At 46.9% G+C, this 14,780-nt stretch overlaps 1 protein-coding gene across 1 annotated transcript in view; it reads right to left on the bottom strand.

Moving 5' to 3' along the window:
- Positions 1–2,514: 2,514 nt before the first annotated feature.
- Positions 2,515–14,780, bottom strand: part of mrps15 (mitochondrial ribosomal protein S15) — a 29,750-nt gene continuing 17,484 nt past the window's right edge. The window contains exons 4-8 of the mRNA XM_068006377.1: positions 14,579–14,627; positions 10,503–10,587; positions 8,904–8,962; positions 3,883–4,074; positions 2,515–2,739 (exon numbers count right to left, since the gene is read on the bottom strand). Coding sequence (XP_067862478.1) covers positions 2,626–2,739; positions 3,883–4,074; positions 8,904–8,962; positions 10,503–10,587; positions 14,579–14,627 — 499 coding nt within the window. The 3' untranslated portion in view covers positions 2,515–2,625. The remainder of the gene's footprint in view (positions 2,740–3,882; positions 4,075–8,903; positions 8,963–10,502; positions 10,588–14,578; positions 14,628–14,780) is intronic.

Below are 14,780 nucleotides of genomic sequence, written 5' to 3' on the forward strand. Positions count from 1 at the left end.
CGTCACCCCCAGAGCTGACTTCGCCATTGCTCGCCAGCTGACCTCCCATTCTTCACGATCCACAAATTCCAGCTTCTCCAAAACTCTGCTGTTTGTATCCTCCCCTACACCAAGTCCCACTCACCCATTACCAGTGCTTGCTAACCTACACTGGCTTCTTGATCCCCAACATCTCAAATTTGAAAGTCTTGTCCTCCAATTCAGGGTCTATATCATATAGGGCCCTATACCAATTCAGGGTCTATATCATATAGGGCCCTATACCAATTCAGGGTCTATATCATATAGGGCCCTATACCAATTCAGGGTCTATATCATATAGGGCCCTATACCAATTCAGGGTCTATATCATATAGGGCCCTATACCAATTCAGGGTCTATATCATATAGGGCCCTATACCAATTCAGGGTCTATATCATATAGGGCCCTATACCAATTCAGGGTCTATATCATATAGGGCCCTATACCAATTCAGGGTCTATATCATATAGGGCCCTACACCAATTCAGGGTCTATATCATATAGGGCCTTACACTAATTCAGGGTCTATATCATATAGGGCCCTATACCAATTCAGGGTCTATATTATATAGGGCCCTACACCAATTCAGGGTCTATATCATATAGGGCCCTACACCAATTCAGGGTCTATATCATATAGGGCCCTATACCAATTCAGGGTCTATATCATATAGGGCCTTACACTAATTCAGGGTCTATATCATATAGGGCCCTATACCAATTCAGGGTCTATATTATATAGGGCCCTACACCAATTCAGGGTCTATATCATATAGGGCCCTACACCAATTCAGGGTCTATATCATATAGGGCCTTACACTAATTCAGGGTCTATATCATGTAGTTACTGTAAAGCTTCAATTTCCTCAGTCTTTTAAAATAATAAAGTTCCAATTCAATGTGCCTGCTCTTCTCCAATTTCCCTCAATCAAGTTTCTAAAATTTTGGCAAAAAGTTCTGGCTACATGCTTGACTAATCTGATTACAAAATTCACTCCTGAGGCAATATTCACCATCTGCTCACTGTAACCCATTAAGCAAGGGACAGGGAACGGTTTCTTCCAGATTCTCCCTGCAAATAAAGTCTCTGACTAGAGTTTATAGCAGACTACTAAAGCAGATGAGAGTCAGTGAGGTCTTTATTGAATGGACGGCCCACCTCAATGCTGTCCAGACCCTCAGTCGCTATGAATGAGATGGCTCGAGTCAACTCCCTGCACTCCTGAAACATGCAGCAAGGATATCTCTCCATTCACTGGGTACAGTCTGTGAGGGAACCCTTAGTAAGTCCGATACGTGCTCACCTGGGGGTTGGTGGACCCTCAGTCGATGGCACAGAACACAGCCCAACTACTTGCATCTGTATAGCAACGTGTGTGCAGGAAACATCCCAAAGCACGTCACAGAGGGAAACTGGACACGACACAGGAGTAGCACTAGATGATCAAAGACATGGTCAATGAGGTTTAGGGAGAGTTCCAGAGTGTAGGGCCAAGAAAGCTGAAGGCTTTATCACCAAAGATCGAGTGAAGGGAGGGGAGGATGCACAGGAGGTGGTTGTTGAGGTACAGTGGGGTAAGGCTACAGAGAGAGGTGTAAACGAGCACACAGACTCTGAACTCAGTGCATTGGGGAGCCAATGGAGATCGGTAAGGGCAGGGATGATATGGGATCAGGATGAGATGCAGATGCTGAAGTTTTGGACAAGGTGGGGTTTATATAGGGTGCAATGCAGGAGGCCAGCGAGGAGAGCTCAGGCTCAAACAGAACATCTAAGCTGTGCACTGATTCAGTGTGAGCAGACAGCCCGAGTGATGCAGCCCTCTCCCAGTCCCGTCTAACCGGACATGTTTGGACTAACCAGAGGGTTTCCACAACTGAGGTTCATCTTTAGTGCCCCCAACCCATGATTGACCCTGCTAGACCAGCTAACTCAGGACAGACCTGGGATTGGTCTTTACCAGTGGAACTATTGTTGCTAAATGAATCAAATCCTAGCCTGGGCCATTAGGCACCCAATTCACTCTCCATCCTCTCCTCGAGTTACACCCCGATTGTTACTGTGGAGTCTGTTTGCCAACATTTAGTACTTGGGTTATTCATTCCCTGACTGTTGCTGCAAATGTTATTCCAATGAGTTTGTGCAGCTGTCTCTGAGCTGACCCTGCCCAGACTCCAGCCCAACACATTCTCTGAACAGCAGCAATCTCGTGGGCTCGGTGGAGCTCAGCTCCATCTCCGTGGTGTTCTATTGGCGTGGGGATCAGAGAACGGGCCAGTGTGGTGACAGCAACAGCTGGAGTGAGAGGAGGGGGATCAGGAAGAGGTAGCAGTTGTCAAACTCACTTAAATCGATCTGGAAAACATAGGCATTAGAGGAATCTGATTCGTCTACAGACATTTCATTCACATCAGTGGGATTCACCATACACATCTCATCATCAACACGATTCGATGTTTTCTTAAAAAAAAAGTTTTAAAAGAGTGCAAAGGAGATTTAAAGAGATAAATATTTATTAATCTTTGACAGTGGAGTTTGACGGTCGCTGTGTAGCACATACACACACCCGTCCCAGCAGTGTGTGCTCCACACGCCCTCCCGATCATACCGGTGTGCCTTCATTCACTTGCTTGCTGACAGACTGGGCTTTCTCTGCAGCCGCTGCCTTCTGCTTCTGCCGTTCAGCAGCGCGCAGTTTCTGCACCTCCTGGAACACCTGAAACAAAGCAAAACACTCGTCCGTCTGTCTGCGTGCGTCCAGCCTTTCCCGTCTCTTATAATCCACACTGGCTTCCCGTGTTTGCACTCTCGGCTGGGACTGGCTGCTCTCTGCTCCCCTCTTCAATTCTGTCGGTCTCGATGGGGGTTTTTCTCATTGCCCAAACTGGTTCTGATGATATCACCACCCAAAAGGCTAACCTACTTTACCCCCTTCAAATCTGCTGTGTATTTCCAGCATTTTGTGATTTATCTTTTAATCAATAACTTTTGTAGCAAATATTGCTCTACTTTCATTAACAGAGCGTTTGGTTTTATGACTTGCCTTTATTCCTTTCCGAGTGCCCCATTAATTCTTGCAGTTTCACCCCTCCCTCCTCAGCGTGTTATCTCAAGCTGGACCGCAATTCCACTGGCACCAGGCGGACACCACGCCTCACCCAAGTGACCATTCTTCACGTATGAGTCTAGACAGTGTATGTCGGCAGGCTATTCAACCATGAGGTACCACTGCTGAGCCTGATTCCACATGCATCCAATATCAAGAATTGTACTTTCCAGTGTCAGTAAAGAGGGGTGTGTGTGTGTGTGTGTGTGTGGGGGGGAAGAGCAGAGAACTGCAGTTTCTTTCTGGAAGGCCAGCCTGGGATGGGCCGAGCGGCCTGCCCCAGCTGTAACTGTTCGGTGACCTGATAGAATATCAAATATCCTAGCCTCTCCTCAAACCAACTTCCGAACATCCTTGCAGTACTAAAGCAGGGAGACAGTATTGAGGTGGCACTCTCCTCACTGGGGTAAGTGCCTAGGAGGTAATTCTATAATTGTATTGTAAACTGGGCTCAATCTGAAAGCTGGGTGAAGCACGAACACTGCGCATCTACTGACATCTGTTCGGCTTTCTCACCACAGTGCTGGCGTATGTGTCCACTCCTAATGTGTCAGTCTAGACAGTGATCACTGATGAGCTATTCCACCATGGAGGTCATCGCACAGCCTGATCCTGCCCTCACCAGATATCCACACAGTACGCACTGGAAGGTGATCGGACTAATTTCCCTTCCAGAGAGCGGAGACCGATTGCAGCTCCCCAGATTATATTTAAGACTAAGCCCCCCGAGGAGCAGTTGGTTCAGGTCCTTACCCTTATGCACAAAGCTTTCTTGGCAGCCCATCTCTGTGTCACCCTCCTGTAATACTCGGGGGGAAAGGTGTACTGAATGCCCAGCTGGGTGCACACGTTCTCAAACACCTCGTAGCGAGTTCGACGCAGGTACTTCAGCAGCTTTTTCCGCCTGTCGATCGCCAGCAGCATGTGACGTTTGTTGGTCTTATCCTGTTCAAACAAAACCCACGTCTGAGCACCTTGTAAAGGGGTTCTGGAGTATGTAACTACCACACAACACAACTTGCATTTATATAGCGCCTTTAACATAGTAAAACATCCCGAGGCGCTTCACAGGAGTGATTATCAGACAAATTTTGACACCAAGCCACATAAGGAGATATTAGGACAGAGGCAGGTTTTAAGGAGCATCTTAAGAGAGAGGGGTGGAGAAAAAAAAAAGAGGTTTAGGGAGGGAATTCCAGAGTTTAGGGCCTAGAAAGCTGAAGGCACGGCTACCAGTGGTGCAGCGATTAAAATAGGCGATGTGCAAGAGGCCTGAGTATACCCTGAGCCACCTTAGTCTGGTACCAAGTTTGTGTTTGTGCGGGGAGGGGGAGGGAGGAGGGGGGAGGGTCATGCAATTGGTTTATAATTGCACACCTACTCAACAGTCACAAGTAAGAGTTTTGTGCTCCCTTTATTTTAACCGGTGTGAGAGATAATGTTCAGTTTGATTTCACCCGCACTGTGGGAGACTCTGGCAGGGGGGGGGGGGGAAATGAACTCAGGATCAATACAAGGAGGAATTATTGTCATGCAAAGGGTAGAATACACAATCCATTACCACACGGGGCCACTGAAATCCAATCAATCACAATATTTATAAACAATTTTACAACACCAAGTTATAGTCCAGCAATTTTATTTTAAATTCACAAGCTTTCGGAGGCTTCCTCCTTCGTCAGGTACATTTACCTGAGGAAGGAGGAAGCCTCCGAAAGCTTGTGAATTTAAAATAAAATTGCTGGACTATAACTTGGTGTTGTAAAATTGTTTACAATTGTCAACCCCAGTCCATCACCGGCATCTCCACATCAATCACAATATTTAGATAAACATGAGGAAAAATATAAAGGTCACGAGGAAAGAGCAGCAGAATGGGACTGGAGCAGAGCGCTAGTGTGTGAAGTTAGCACAGGCAAAATGGCCTCCTCCTGTCCTTAGGTTTCTATGAATTGGCACAAACTTTTAAAGCTCACCAGCACTTCTCTTGTATGAATTTTATGCAGGTTAAAAGTAAAGCTCCCTCTACACTGTCCCATCAAACACTCCCAGGGCAGGTACAGCACAGGTTAGATACAGAGTAAAGCTCCCTCTACACTGTCCCATCAAACACTCCCAGGGCAGGTACAGCACAGGTTAGATACAGAGTAAAGCTCCCTCTACACTGTCCCATCAAACACTCCCAGAGCAGGTACAGCACAGGTTAGATACAGAGTAAAGCTCCCTCTACACTGTCCCATCAAACACTCCCAGAGCAGGTACAGCACAGGTTAGATACAGGGTAAAGCTCCCTCTACACTGTCCCATCAAACACTCCCAGAGCAGGTACAGCACAGGTTAGATACAGAGTAAAGCTCCCTCTACACTGTCCCATCAAACACTCCCAGAGCAGGTACAGCACAGGTTAGATACAGGGTAAAGCTCCCTCTACACTGTCCCATCAAACACTCCCAGGGCAGGTACAGCACAGGTTAGATACAGAGTAAAACTCCCTCTACACTGTCCCATCAAACACTCCCAGGGCAGGTACAGCACAGGTTAGATACAGAGTAAAACTCCTTCTACACTGGCCCAAACACTCACGTTGTTTCCACTGATCGATGAGACAGTAATGAGAAGCACAAATTAAGATAAGTGCAAAAAAAATGAATGGGAAAGTTAGAAAAGAATTCTTCAGAGGGGGGTTAGAATGTGGAATTGCCTGCTACAAACTGTTATTGAAGCACAGTCTACAAATTCTTTAAAAATATCATCGAACGGTTACAGCATAGAAGGAGGCCATTCGGCCCATCGAGCCTGTACCGGCTCTTTGTAAGAGCAATCCAGTTAGTCCCAATCCCCCGCTCTTTCCCCATAGCCCTGCAAATTTTTTCCTTTCAAGTATTTATTCAATTCCTTTTTGAAAGCCGCGATTGAATCTGCTTCCACCGCCCTTTCAGGCAGCACATTCCAGATCATAACTCACTGCGTAAAAATCTTTTCCTCATGTCGTCTTTGGTTCTTTTGCCAATCACCTTAAATCTGTGTCCCCTGGTTCGCAACCCTTCCACCAATGGGAACAGTTTCTCTTTATTTACTTTATCTAAACCCTTCATGATTTTGAACACTTCCATCAAATCTCCTCTTAACCTGCTCTAAGGAGAACAACCCCAGCTTCTCCAATCGATCCACGTAATTGAAGTCCCTCATCCCTGGAACCATTCTGGTAATTTTTTTCTGCACCCACTCGAAGGCCCTCACATCCTTCCTATGTTCCTTGTGCCTGCTAAACAGTAGCTTTGAAAAGAGAAAAATTAACGGATATGGAGACTGATAACAAGAGTGGGATTAGATTGAGTTGGATATTAAAGGGTGTGGGGAGTGAGCAGGAGAGTACCTGCTCTGGGAGTGTTTGATGGGACAGTGTAGAGGGAGCTTTACTCTGTATCTAACCCGTGCTGTACCTGCCCTGGGAGTGTTTGATGGGACAGTGTAGAGGGAGCTTTACTCTGTATCTAACCCGTGCTGTACCTGCCCTGGGAGTGTTTGATGAGACAGTGTAGAGGGAGCTTTACTCTGTATCTAACCCGTGCTATACCTGCCCTGGGAGTGTTTGATGGGACAGTGCAGAGGGAGCTTTACTCTGTATCTAACCCGTGCTGTACCTGCCCTGGGAGTGTTTGATGGGACAGTGTAGAGGGAGCTTTACTCTGTATCTAACCCGTGCTGTACCTGCCCTGGGAGTGTTTGATGGGACAGTGTAGAGGGAGCTTTACTCTGTATCTAACCCTGTACCTGTCCTGGGAGTGTTTGATGGGACAGTGTAGAGGGAGCTTTACTCTGTATCTAACCCATTAATACCCCACCCAGGCTGTCGAACTGCACCAGATCTGCTGCTGATGGCACTGCGATAAACCAAGAGCAGCTCTCACTAATCTGAGTGGAGCAGGTGATAGGAACGCTCAAACTGCTTCAGTGCCTCAGAGAGGAGGAGGGAATTGTCAGCCAGGTCTGGTGCTGCTGGTTGCCTGGAGATCCCTGTGGACAGCGAGAGAGGTCAGACTCGGTCGTGATCCCTGCCAGAGTCGAATATCCAGCTAACACTCACTGTCCACCTTTACAATGAAGAGCAGACACCTGGCTGAGGATCACAAGTGACACTGTCGCCTGCAGAAACATCCGGCAGCAAGGAATCAATATCCCTCCTTGGAAAGTGGCGGGAAATTGGTAGAAAAGGAGGATTTCTGTAACAATGAGAGTAAATTGAGAAATCAATCGGGCTCATTTTGTCATCTCCTTTCCCAATATACTGTCACAAGCCATTTTTGTGAAGCAAGCCTACAGGAAATCGTTCACCCATGTACCGAGATTTGTGTCAGTCAGTGAGAAAATTGCAAAATTGAATGATCTAAAAAAAGAGAAACGGAGAACGGCCAACAGCAATTTAACATGTACTGGTGTCAGCCGCAGCTCAGTGGGGGCTCTCTCCCTCCGTCAGAAAGACGTGGGTTCAAGCCCCACTGCCGGACTTCAGCCCATTATCCAGGCTGACACCCCAGTGCAGTACTGAGGGAGTGCTGCACTGTCGGTGGTGCCGTCTTTCGGATGAGACGTTAAACCGAGGCTCTATCTGCCCTCTCAGGTGGACGTAAAAGATGCCATGGTACTATTTCAAGGAATAGTAGGAGTTCGCCCCGGTGTCCTGGCTAACATTTATCCCTCAACCATCATTAAAACAGATTATGTGCTCATTATCACACTGCTGTTTGTGGGAACTTCCTGTGTGCAAATTGGCTGTAGTAATTTGCTACACTTCAAAAATTCTGTAAAGTGCTTTGGGATGTTGTGAAGTCATGAAAGGCGCTCCATGTGCACGCTCATTCCTTAGTTCTCACAAGAATTAGGGTAATCATCCAATTTTTTTTTTATTACTTCTTCCCTGCTGGCTCACACAGGGGTACAGTTCCACAGACCCTGGCTCACACAGGGGTACAGTTCCACAGACCCTGGCTCACACAGGGGTACAGTTCCACAGACCCTGGCTCACACAGGGGTACAGTTCCACAGACCCTGGCTCACACAGGGGTACAGTTCCACAGACCCTGGCTCACACAGGGGTACAGTTCCACAGACCCTGGCTCACACAGGGGCACAGTTCCACAGACCCTGGCTCACACAGGGGCACAGTTCCACAGACCCTGGCTCACACAGGGGCACAGTTCCACAGACCCTGGCTCATACCCGAGCCTCACTCGATGCCCACACATACTCACTACCCAGCACTGGCCAAGTATCAGCACTGGGGACTCAACTGATTATTTTTCATTTATTAGGATGAGAGAGGCCAGAGACCTGAGCCCATAATCCAGACTGACAATCCAGTGCAGTGCTGATAAATGCAAGCTGGGCCCTTTCTCGTCTGTCATGACTCGGTATGATAAACAGCACACTTACCCATTGAGCAAGGCTTGATCACCTCACCATGAACAGGTCTAACACCGCTGACTGGCAGTGCCGACAGCTCTCTGAACTGAAAGAGGTAACAGAGTGCAGCTCAGCACTGCACCCCCAACAAAGCCCCATCCTTCACCTCCCCTACCCCTTGGTTTTAGCGAGGGTGGGCTATTTGCCTGGCAGTGAAAGGGGACAGAGAGCCTGGAGCTCAGCTGGGGTTGGGATTCCGAGACAGGGAGGGACCGCACACTGCGACGTGTGTCTCAGCTTTACACTGTCCCCATGAGGTGATGGAACCCCCACTCATCATGTGAAGAGTTCACTGACTCTGTGCCACTCACCTTCCTGTGTAGCTGCAGGTGCTCCTGGTAATTCCGAATTTTTGCTGTTAAGATGGCAACTGTGAGAAGAGAGAGAGAGAGACAGACAGAGTCCAATAATTTAACACATGCTGGTCTGTACTCCACGCAGAACTATTTCAGACATCAGAGAATTCCCATCACATGCTTTATATACACACACACACACACACACACACAGTAACTGGCCTCCCGTTACAGTGTCCAAGGGGAGCATGGAGTCTGCTTCATGGTCTGATGTATAGCGGTTAAAAGCACAGGCCAGATTAAAGGCCTCACTAAAGCCCTGTACAATTGTAGTAAGACTTCCTTACTCTTGTACTCCAACCCTCTTACAATAAAGGCCAACATGCCATTTGCTTTCCTAATTGCTTGCTGTACCTGCATGCTAACTTTCTGTGTTTCTTGTACGAGGACACCCAGATCTCACCAACATTTTAAAAATATTCTGCTTTTCTATTCTTCCTACCAAAGTGAACAACCTCACATTTCTCCACATTATACTCCATCTGCCACCTTCTTGTCGACTCATCTATATCCCTTTGCAGACTCCTTGTTTCCTCCTCACATCTCCACATCCCAGAAATATACGTAATAGTGGAATGGCTGATGTGGGAAAAAGAAACAGTCATAATGGCATTGGGGCTGTGCTACTCTAAGCTCGAGGGAACTTGACTCAGTAACTAACTATTCTATACCTGACCTAGATTGTTTGATGTTGCACTGATTGTCCAAAAGTGAATACATATTATTCTGCAGCACTAACACCCCTCACTTTGGTGAGCACTGAATTTAGAGTTTTACATATAATTATTGTCTTTAATCAATTCTCGGAATGTGGGCGTCGCTGGCAAGGCCAGCATTTATTGCCCATCCCTAATTTCCCTTGAGAAGGTGGTGGTGAGCCGCCTTCTTGAACCGCTGCAGTCTGTGTGGTGAAGGTTCTCCCACAGTGCTGTTAGGAAGGGAGTTCCAGGATTTTGATCCAGTGACGATGAAGGAACGGCGATATATTTCCAAGTCGGGATGGTGTGTGACTTGGAGGGGAACGTGCAGGTGGTGTTGTTCCCATGTACCCGCTGCCCTTGGCCTTCTGGGTGGTAGAGGTCACGGGTTTGGGAGGTGCTGTCGAAGGAGCCTTGGCGAGTTGCTGCACTTTATCTAAATCCTTCCCTTCATCAGAGCTGCAGGAAGTCAGAGGAGCAGCAGCAGCAGGAAACCCAGCCCGAGCCCCCAACCACGGACCCCCAGCCTACAGGCCCCCAGCACCTCCCGGCCCCTGAGCCCCCTACCTACAGGCCCCAGGGCCCCCTGCCTACAGGCCCCCAGCACCTCCCAGTCCCTGAGCCCCCTACCTACAGGCCCCAGGGCCCCCTGCCTACAGGCCCCCAGCACTCCCGGTCCCAGGGCACCCAGCACAATTCAATCACTTAAGTCTTGGTGGAGATGCTACAATACTGCCCCACGTTATAAATATTATTAATACACATGCTTATCCCTGTAGGTACAGGATGATAGGGAATTCAGTAGTTGTAACTAAACACAGCAACGTGGATGGGAGTGATGGAAGAGCAAACTCACTCTGTACTTCTGTGGAGCCAATGTCGCTGGGACTCCTCCGCACCTTCTCCACCAGCTGGCTGGTTTTCAGTTTCACCTTCTCTCTCTGAAAGCGAGTCATTCACAGAATCAGTTCAATATCAACACTGTAGGACAGTCAAACCAAAATCAACAGCACGAGGAGGAACCAGACCCAGGTGAGGGCCCCCCGAAACATCGCTCTAGCTTGAGGCGTTTATAAGGAATGTTCCAGGGAACATGGATAAAATGGGCCAACCCTTCAACACGGGCTCCGTCTTCACTTTAAAGACATGTCCATTTAAAATCATGTCAATGGTTGGACTCCCACAGACAGCTGCCATCTTTGGACACTGATGGGATGTTTGCTACTCAGCAGGGAGCGAATTTCGTTGACTTGGTCCAACACCTCACCCGGGTCGCCAATCTTCACACCTCACCCGGGTCGCCAATCTTCACACCTCACCCGGGTCGCCAATCTTCACACCTCACCCGGGTCGCCAATCTTCACACCTCACCCGGGTCGCCAATCTTCACACCTCACCCGGGTGTGTCAACAGCCAGCCGTTCAACCCATCTTGTTCCAAGGATATCAGATCGCAATTGGGTAACAGAAATACTCAAATTGAACAGAACATTTCCCGCCCCATCTGGAAGTGTCGATGCATGCTGGGTACCATCCCACAGACTTTCCATTTCTTTCTACTTTTAAAATTATTCCTCCTTGACCATTCGTTTACCTTTGACCACTTCATTCAGCCACTGTGGTCTGGGTCTTATGTCTCTGACTCCCTTTCTCTTTCCTCATCCCTTCACACAGCTTTAATAAGCTACATATTCATGAATTTCATCAAAGATTTACTAGGAGGATACCAGAATTAAGAGGTTATATCTATCAGGAAAAAATCAAATAGGCTGGGGATCTTTTCTCTAGAAAAGAGAAGACTGAGGGGTGACCTGGTCTTTAAGATTATGAAAGGGTTTGATAGGGTAGACGTAGAGGAAATTTTTCCACTTGCGGGAGAGACCAGAACTAGGAGCCATAAATATAAGATAGTCACTAATAAATCCAATAGGGAATTCAGGAGAAACTTCTTTACCCAGAGAGTGGTGAGAATGTGGAACTCACTACCACAAGGAGTGGTTGAGGCGAATAGCATAGATACAGTTAAGGGGAAGCGAGATAAACACATGAGGGAGAAAGGAATAGAAGGATATGCTGACAGGGTTAGATGAATTGGGAAGGGAGATGGCTCGTGTGGAGCATAAACGCTGGCATAGACCAGTCGGGTCCACCCCCAAGTAACACCTCCATTCTACTTCCGAATTGCTCCTCCCCAGATCTCTTCTCGCTGCCCCAATATTTGCTGTGCTGAAATCTTGTATTAATCTCAGACAAAGTCTTTATTACAAACCAAAGCCCCCCGCCCCACTCCCCCTCCCACTTGTCCCCCATTCCTGTAAAGATCCTGGGCTCCATGAAGCCCCTTACTATTGTGATGCCCCTTGTGGTTGAGTGAACTTGCCATTACACATACTATTCATTTTTCAGTAACACTGTACCCTGCAGTTGGAGTTCCACAAGAATAATGGATAGGGAAGGATTTCCAGTAAAGCAACTTCCCCCTTTCCAGTCTCCCACATGAAGTTTTTGAAAGCCTGTGTTTGTATTACAATTACAGATGAGGAAGGTCACCCCTCCAGTACGACAGCCTTAGACTCTCTCCCTCACATTATCTAACTCTTCAACCTGTCCCAGGTTTTCGCCTCCACCACCTGCCATGAGATCACTCCAGGCAGCCTAGAGTCACCAGTTCAAACGCAGAAAATGGCTAATCGTGCGAGGCACTGCGGGACAGCTGGCAACCTAGCAACGGGAAGCCCGGAGTCGCAACCTAGCAATATGGCTAAGTAAAGAAGTTAAGGAATAGTACTAGATTAAAAGAAGAGGCTTATAATGTTGCGAAGAGTAATAAGCCTGAGGATTGGGAGTTTTAGAAACCAGCAAAGGATGACCAAAAAATTGATAAAAGGAGAAAAGAGAATACGAGAAATATAAAAAATGATTTGTAAGAGCTTCTACAAGTATGTAAACAGTAAGAGTTTAGCGAAAGTAAACGGTGGTCCCTTAAAGGCTGAGACAGGAGAAATTATAATGGGGAATAAGGAAATGGCAGAGACGTTAAACAAATATTTTGTATCTGTCTTCACAGAATACACAAAAAGCTTACTGGAAATAGTGGGGAACCAAGGGTCCAATGAGAGTGAGGAACTTAAAGTAATTAATATCAGTAGAGAATAAGTACTGGAGAAACTAATGGGACTAAAAGCCGACAAGTCCCCTGGACCTGATGACCTATATCAGAGGGTTCTAAAAGAGGTGGCTGCAGAGATCTTCCATAATTCCCTAGATTCTAGAACGGTCCCAGTGGATTAGAAGGTAGCAAATGTAACCCCGCTATTCAAGAAAGGAGGGAGGAAAAAAAAACAGGGAACTACAGGCCAGTTAGCCTGGCATCAGTAGTCAGGAAAATGCTAGAATCTATTATTAAGGAAGTGGTAACAAGGAACTTAGAAAATCATAATATGATTAGGCAGAGTCAACATGGTTTTATGAAAGGGAAATCGTGTTTGACAAATCTACTGGAGTTTTTTGAGGAAGTAACTAGCAGGGTAGATAAAGGGGAACCAGTGGATGTAGAATATTTGGATTTTCAAAAGGCATTCGATAAGATGCCACAAAAAAGGTTGTTATGTAAGAAAAGGGCTCATGGGATTGGGAGTAATATATTAGCATGGATAGAGGATTGGTTAACAGACAGAAAACAGAGTAGGGATAAACAGGTCATTTTCAGGTTGACAGTCTGTAACTAGTCGGGTGCCGCAAGGATCGGTGCTTAGGCCTCAGCTATTTACAATCTATATTAATGACTTAGATGAAGGGACCGAGTATAATGTATCCAAGTTTGCTCACCATACAAAGCTAGGTGGGAAAGTAAGCTGTGAGGAGGAAACAGAGTCTGCAAAGGGATACAGACAGGTTAAATGAGTGGGCAAGAAGGTGGCAGGTATAGTATAATGTGGGGAAATGTGAGGTTATTCATGTTGGTAGGAAGAATAGAAAAACAGAATATTTTTTAAATGGTGAGAAACTATTAAATGTTGGTGTTCAGAGAGACTTGGGCATTCTGGAACAAGAAACTCAAAAAGTTAGCATGCAGGTACAGCAAGCAATAAGGAAGGCAAATGGTATGTTGGCCTTTATTGTAAGGGGATTGGAGTTCAAGAGTAAGGAAGCCTTGCTACAATTGTACAGGACTTGAGAGATCACACCTGGAGTAGTGTACACAGTTTTGGTTGCCTTACCTAAGGAAGGACATACTTGCCTTGGAGGCAGTGCAACAAAAGTTCACTAGACTGATTCCTGGGATGAGAGTGTTGTCCTATGAGGATAAATTGAATAGAATTGGCCTATATTCTCTGGAGTTTAGAAGAATGAGAGGTCATCTCATTGAAACATAAGATTCTGAGAGGGCTTGACAGAATAGATGCTGAGAGGTTGTTTCCCATGTTTGGAGAGTCTAGAACTAGGGGGGCATAGTCTCAGGATAAGGGGTCGGCCATTTAGGACTGAGATAAGGAGGAATTTCTTCACTCAGAGGGTTGTGAATTTTTGGAATTCTCTACCCCAGAGGGCTGTGGATGTTGAGTATATTCAAGGCTGAGATAGATAGATTTTTGGACTCTAGGGGAATCATGGGATATGGGGATCAAGCAGGATAGTGAAGTTGAGGTCAAAGATCAGCCATGATCTTAACTGATTGACGGAGCAGGCTCGAGGGGCCGTATGGCCTATTCCTGATCCCATTTCTTATGTTCTAACGGGCACCGCAACCTAGCAATGGGCACCGCCTTTGGGGTGGTGGTAGGGAGAGGGGGAGGGGGAGAGAGAGAATATCGGCGATGAAATCAACCAGGACCTCACTACAAAATCAGGAATTGATCCTGTGGGAAATCTTGTACTCCACATCATGTTTTTCATAAATATATTTAGAGAGCTAAGAAGGGGAGTGACTTACATGACTTGCCATTTCCAGTGAGAGCAACCTTCGAACCACATCATCGGTCCTGCAGAACAATCACATCACAACCCATATATACAGGCTGACAGTCTGATTCTTTTATATTCTCGCCCCCCCCCCCCCCCCGCCCCCACTTCTACCTTCATGGACCTGCACAACACACCAAGTCTAGCCAACAACTGCTCCCCAGCTCCACCAA

Source organism: Heptranchias perlo, chromosome 26 (genome assembly GCF_035084215.1).
Source record: "Heptranchias perlo isolate sHepPer1 chromosome 26, sHepPer1.hap1, whole genome shotgun sequence".
Lineage (NCBI taxonomy): Eukaryota > Metazoa > Chordata > Chondrichthyes > Hexanchiformes > Hexanchidae > Heptranchias > Heptranchias perlo.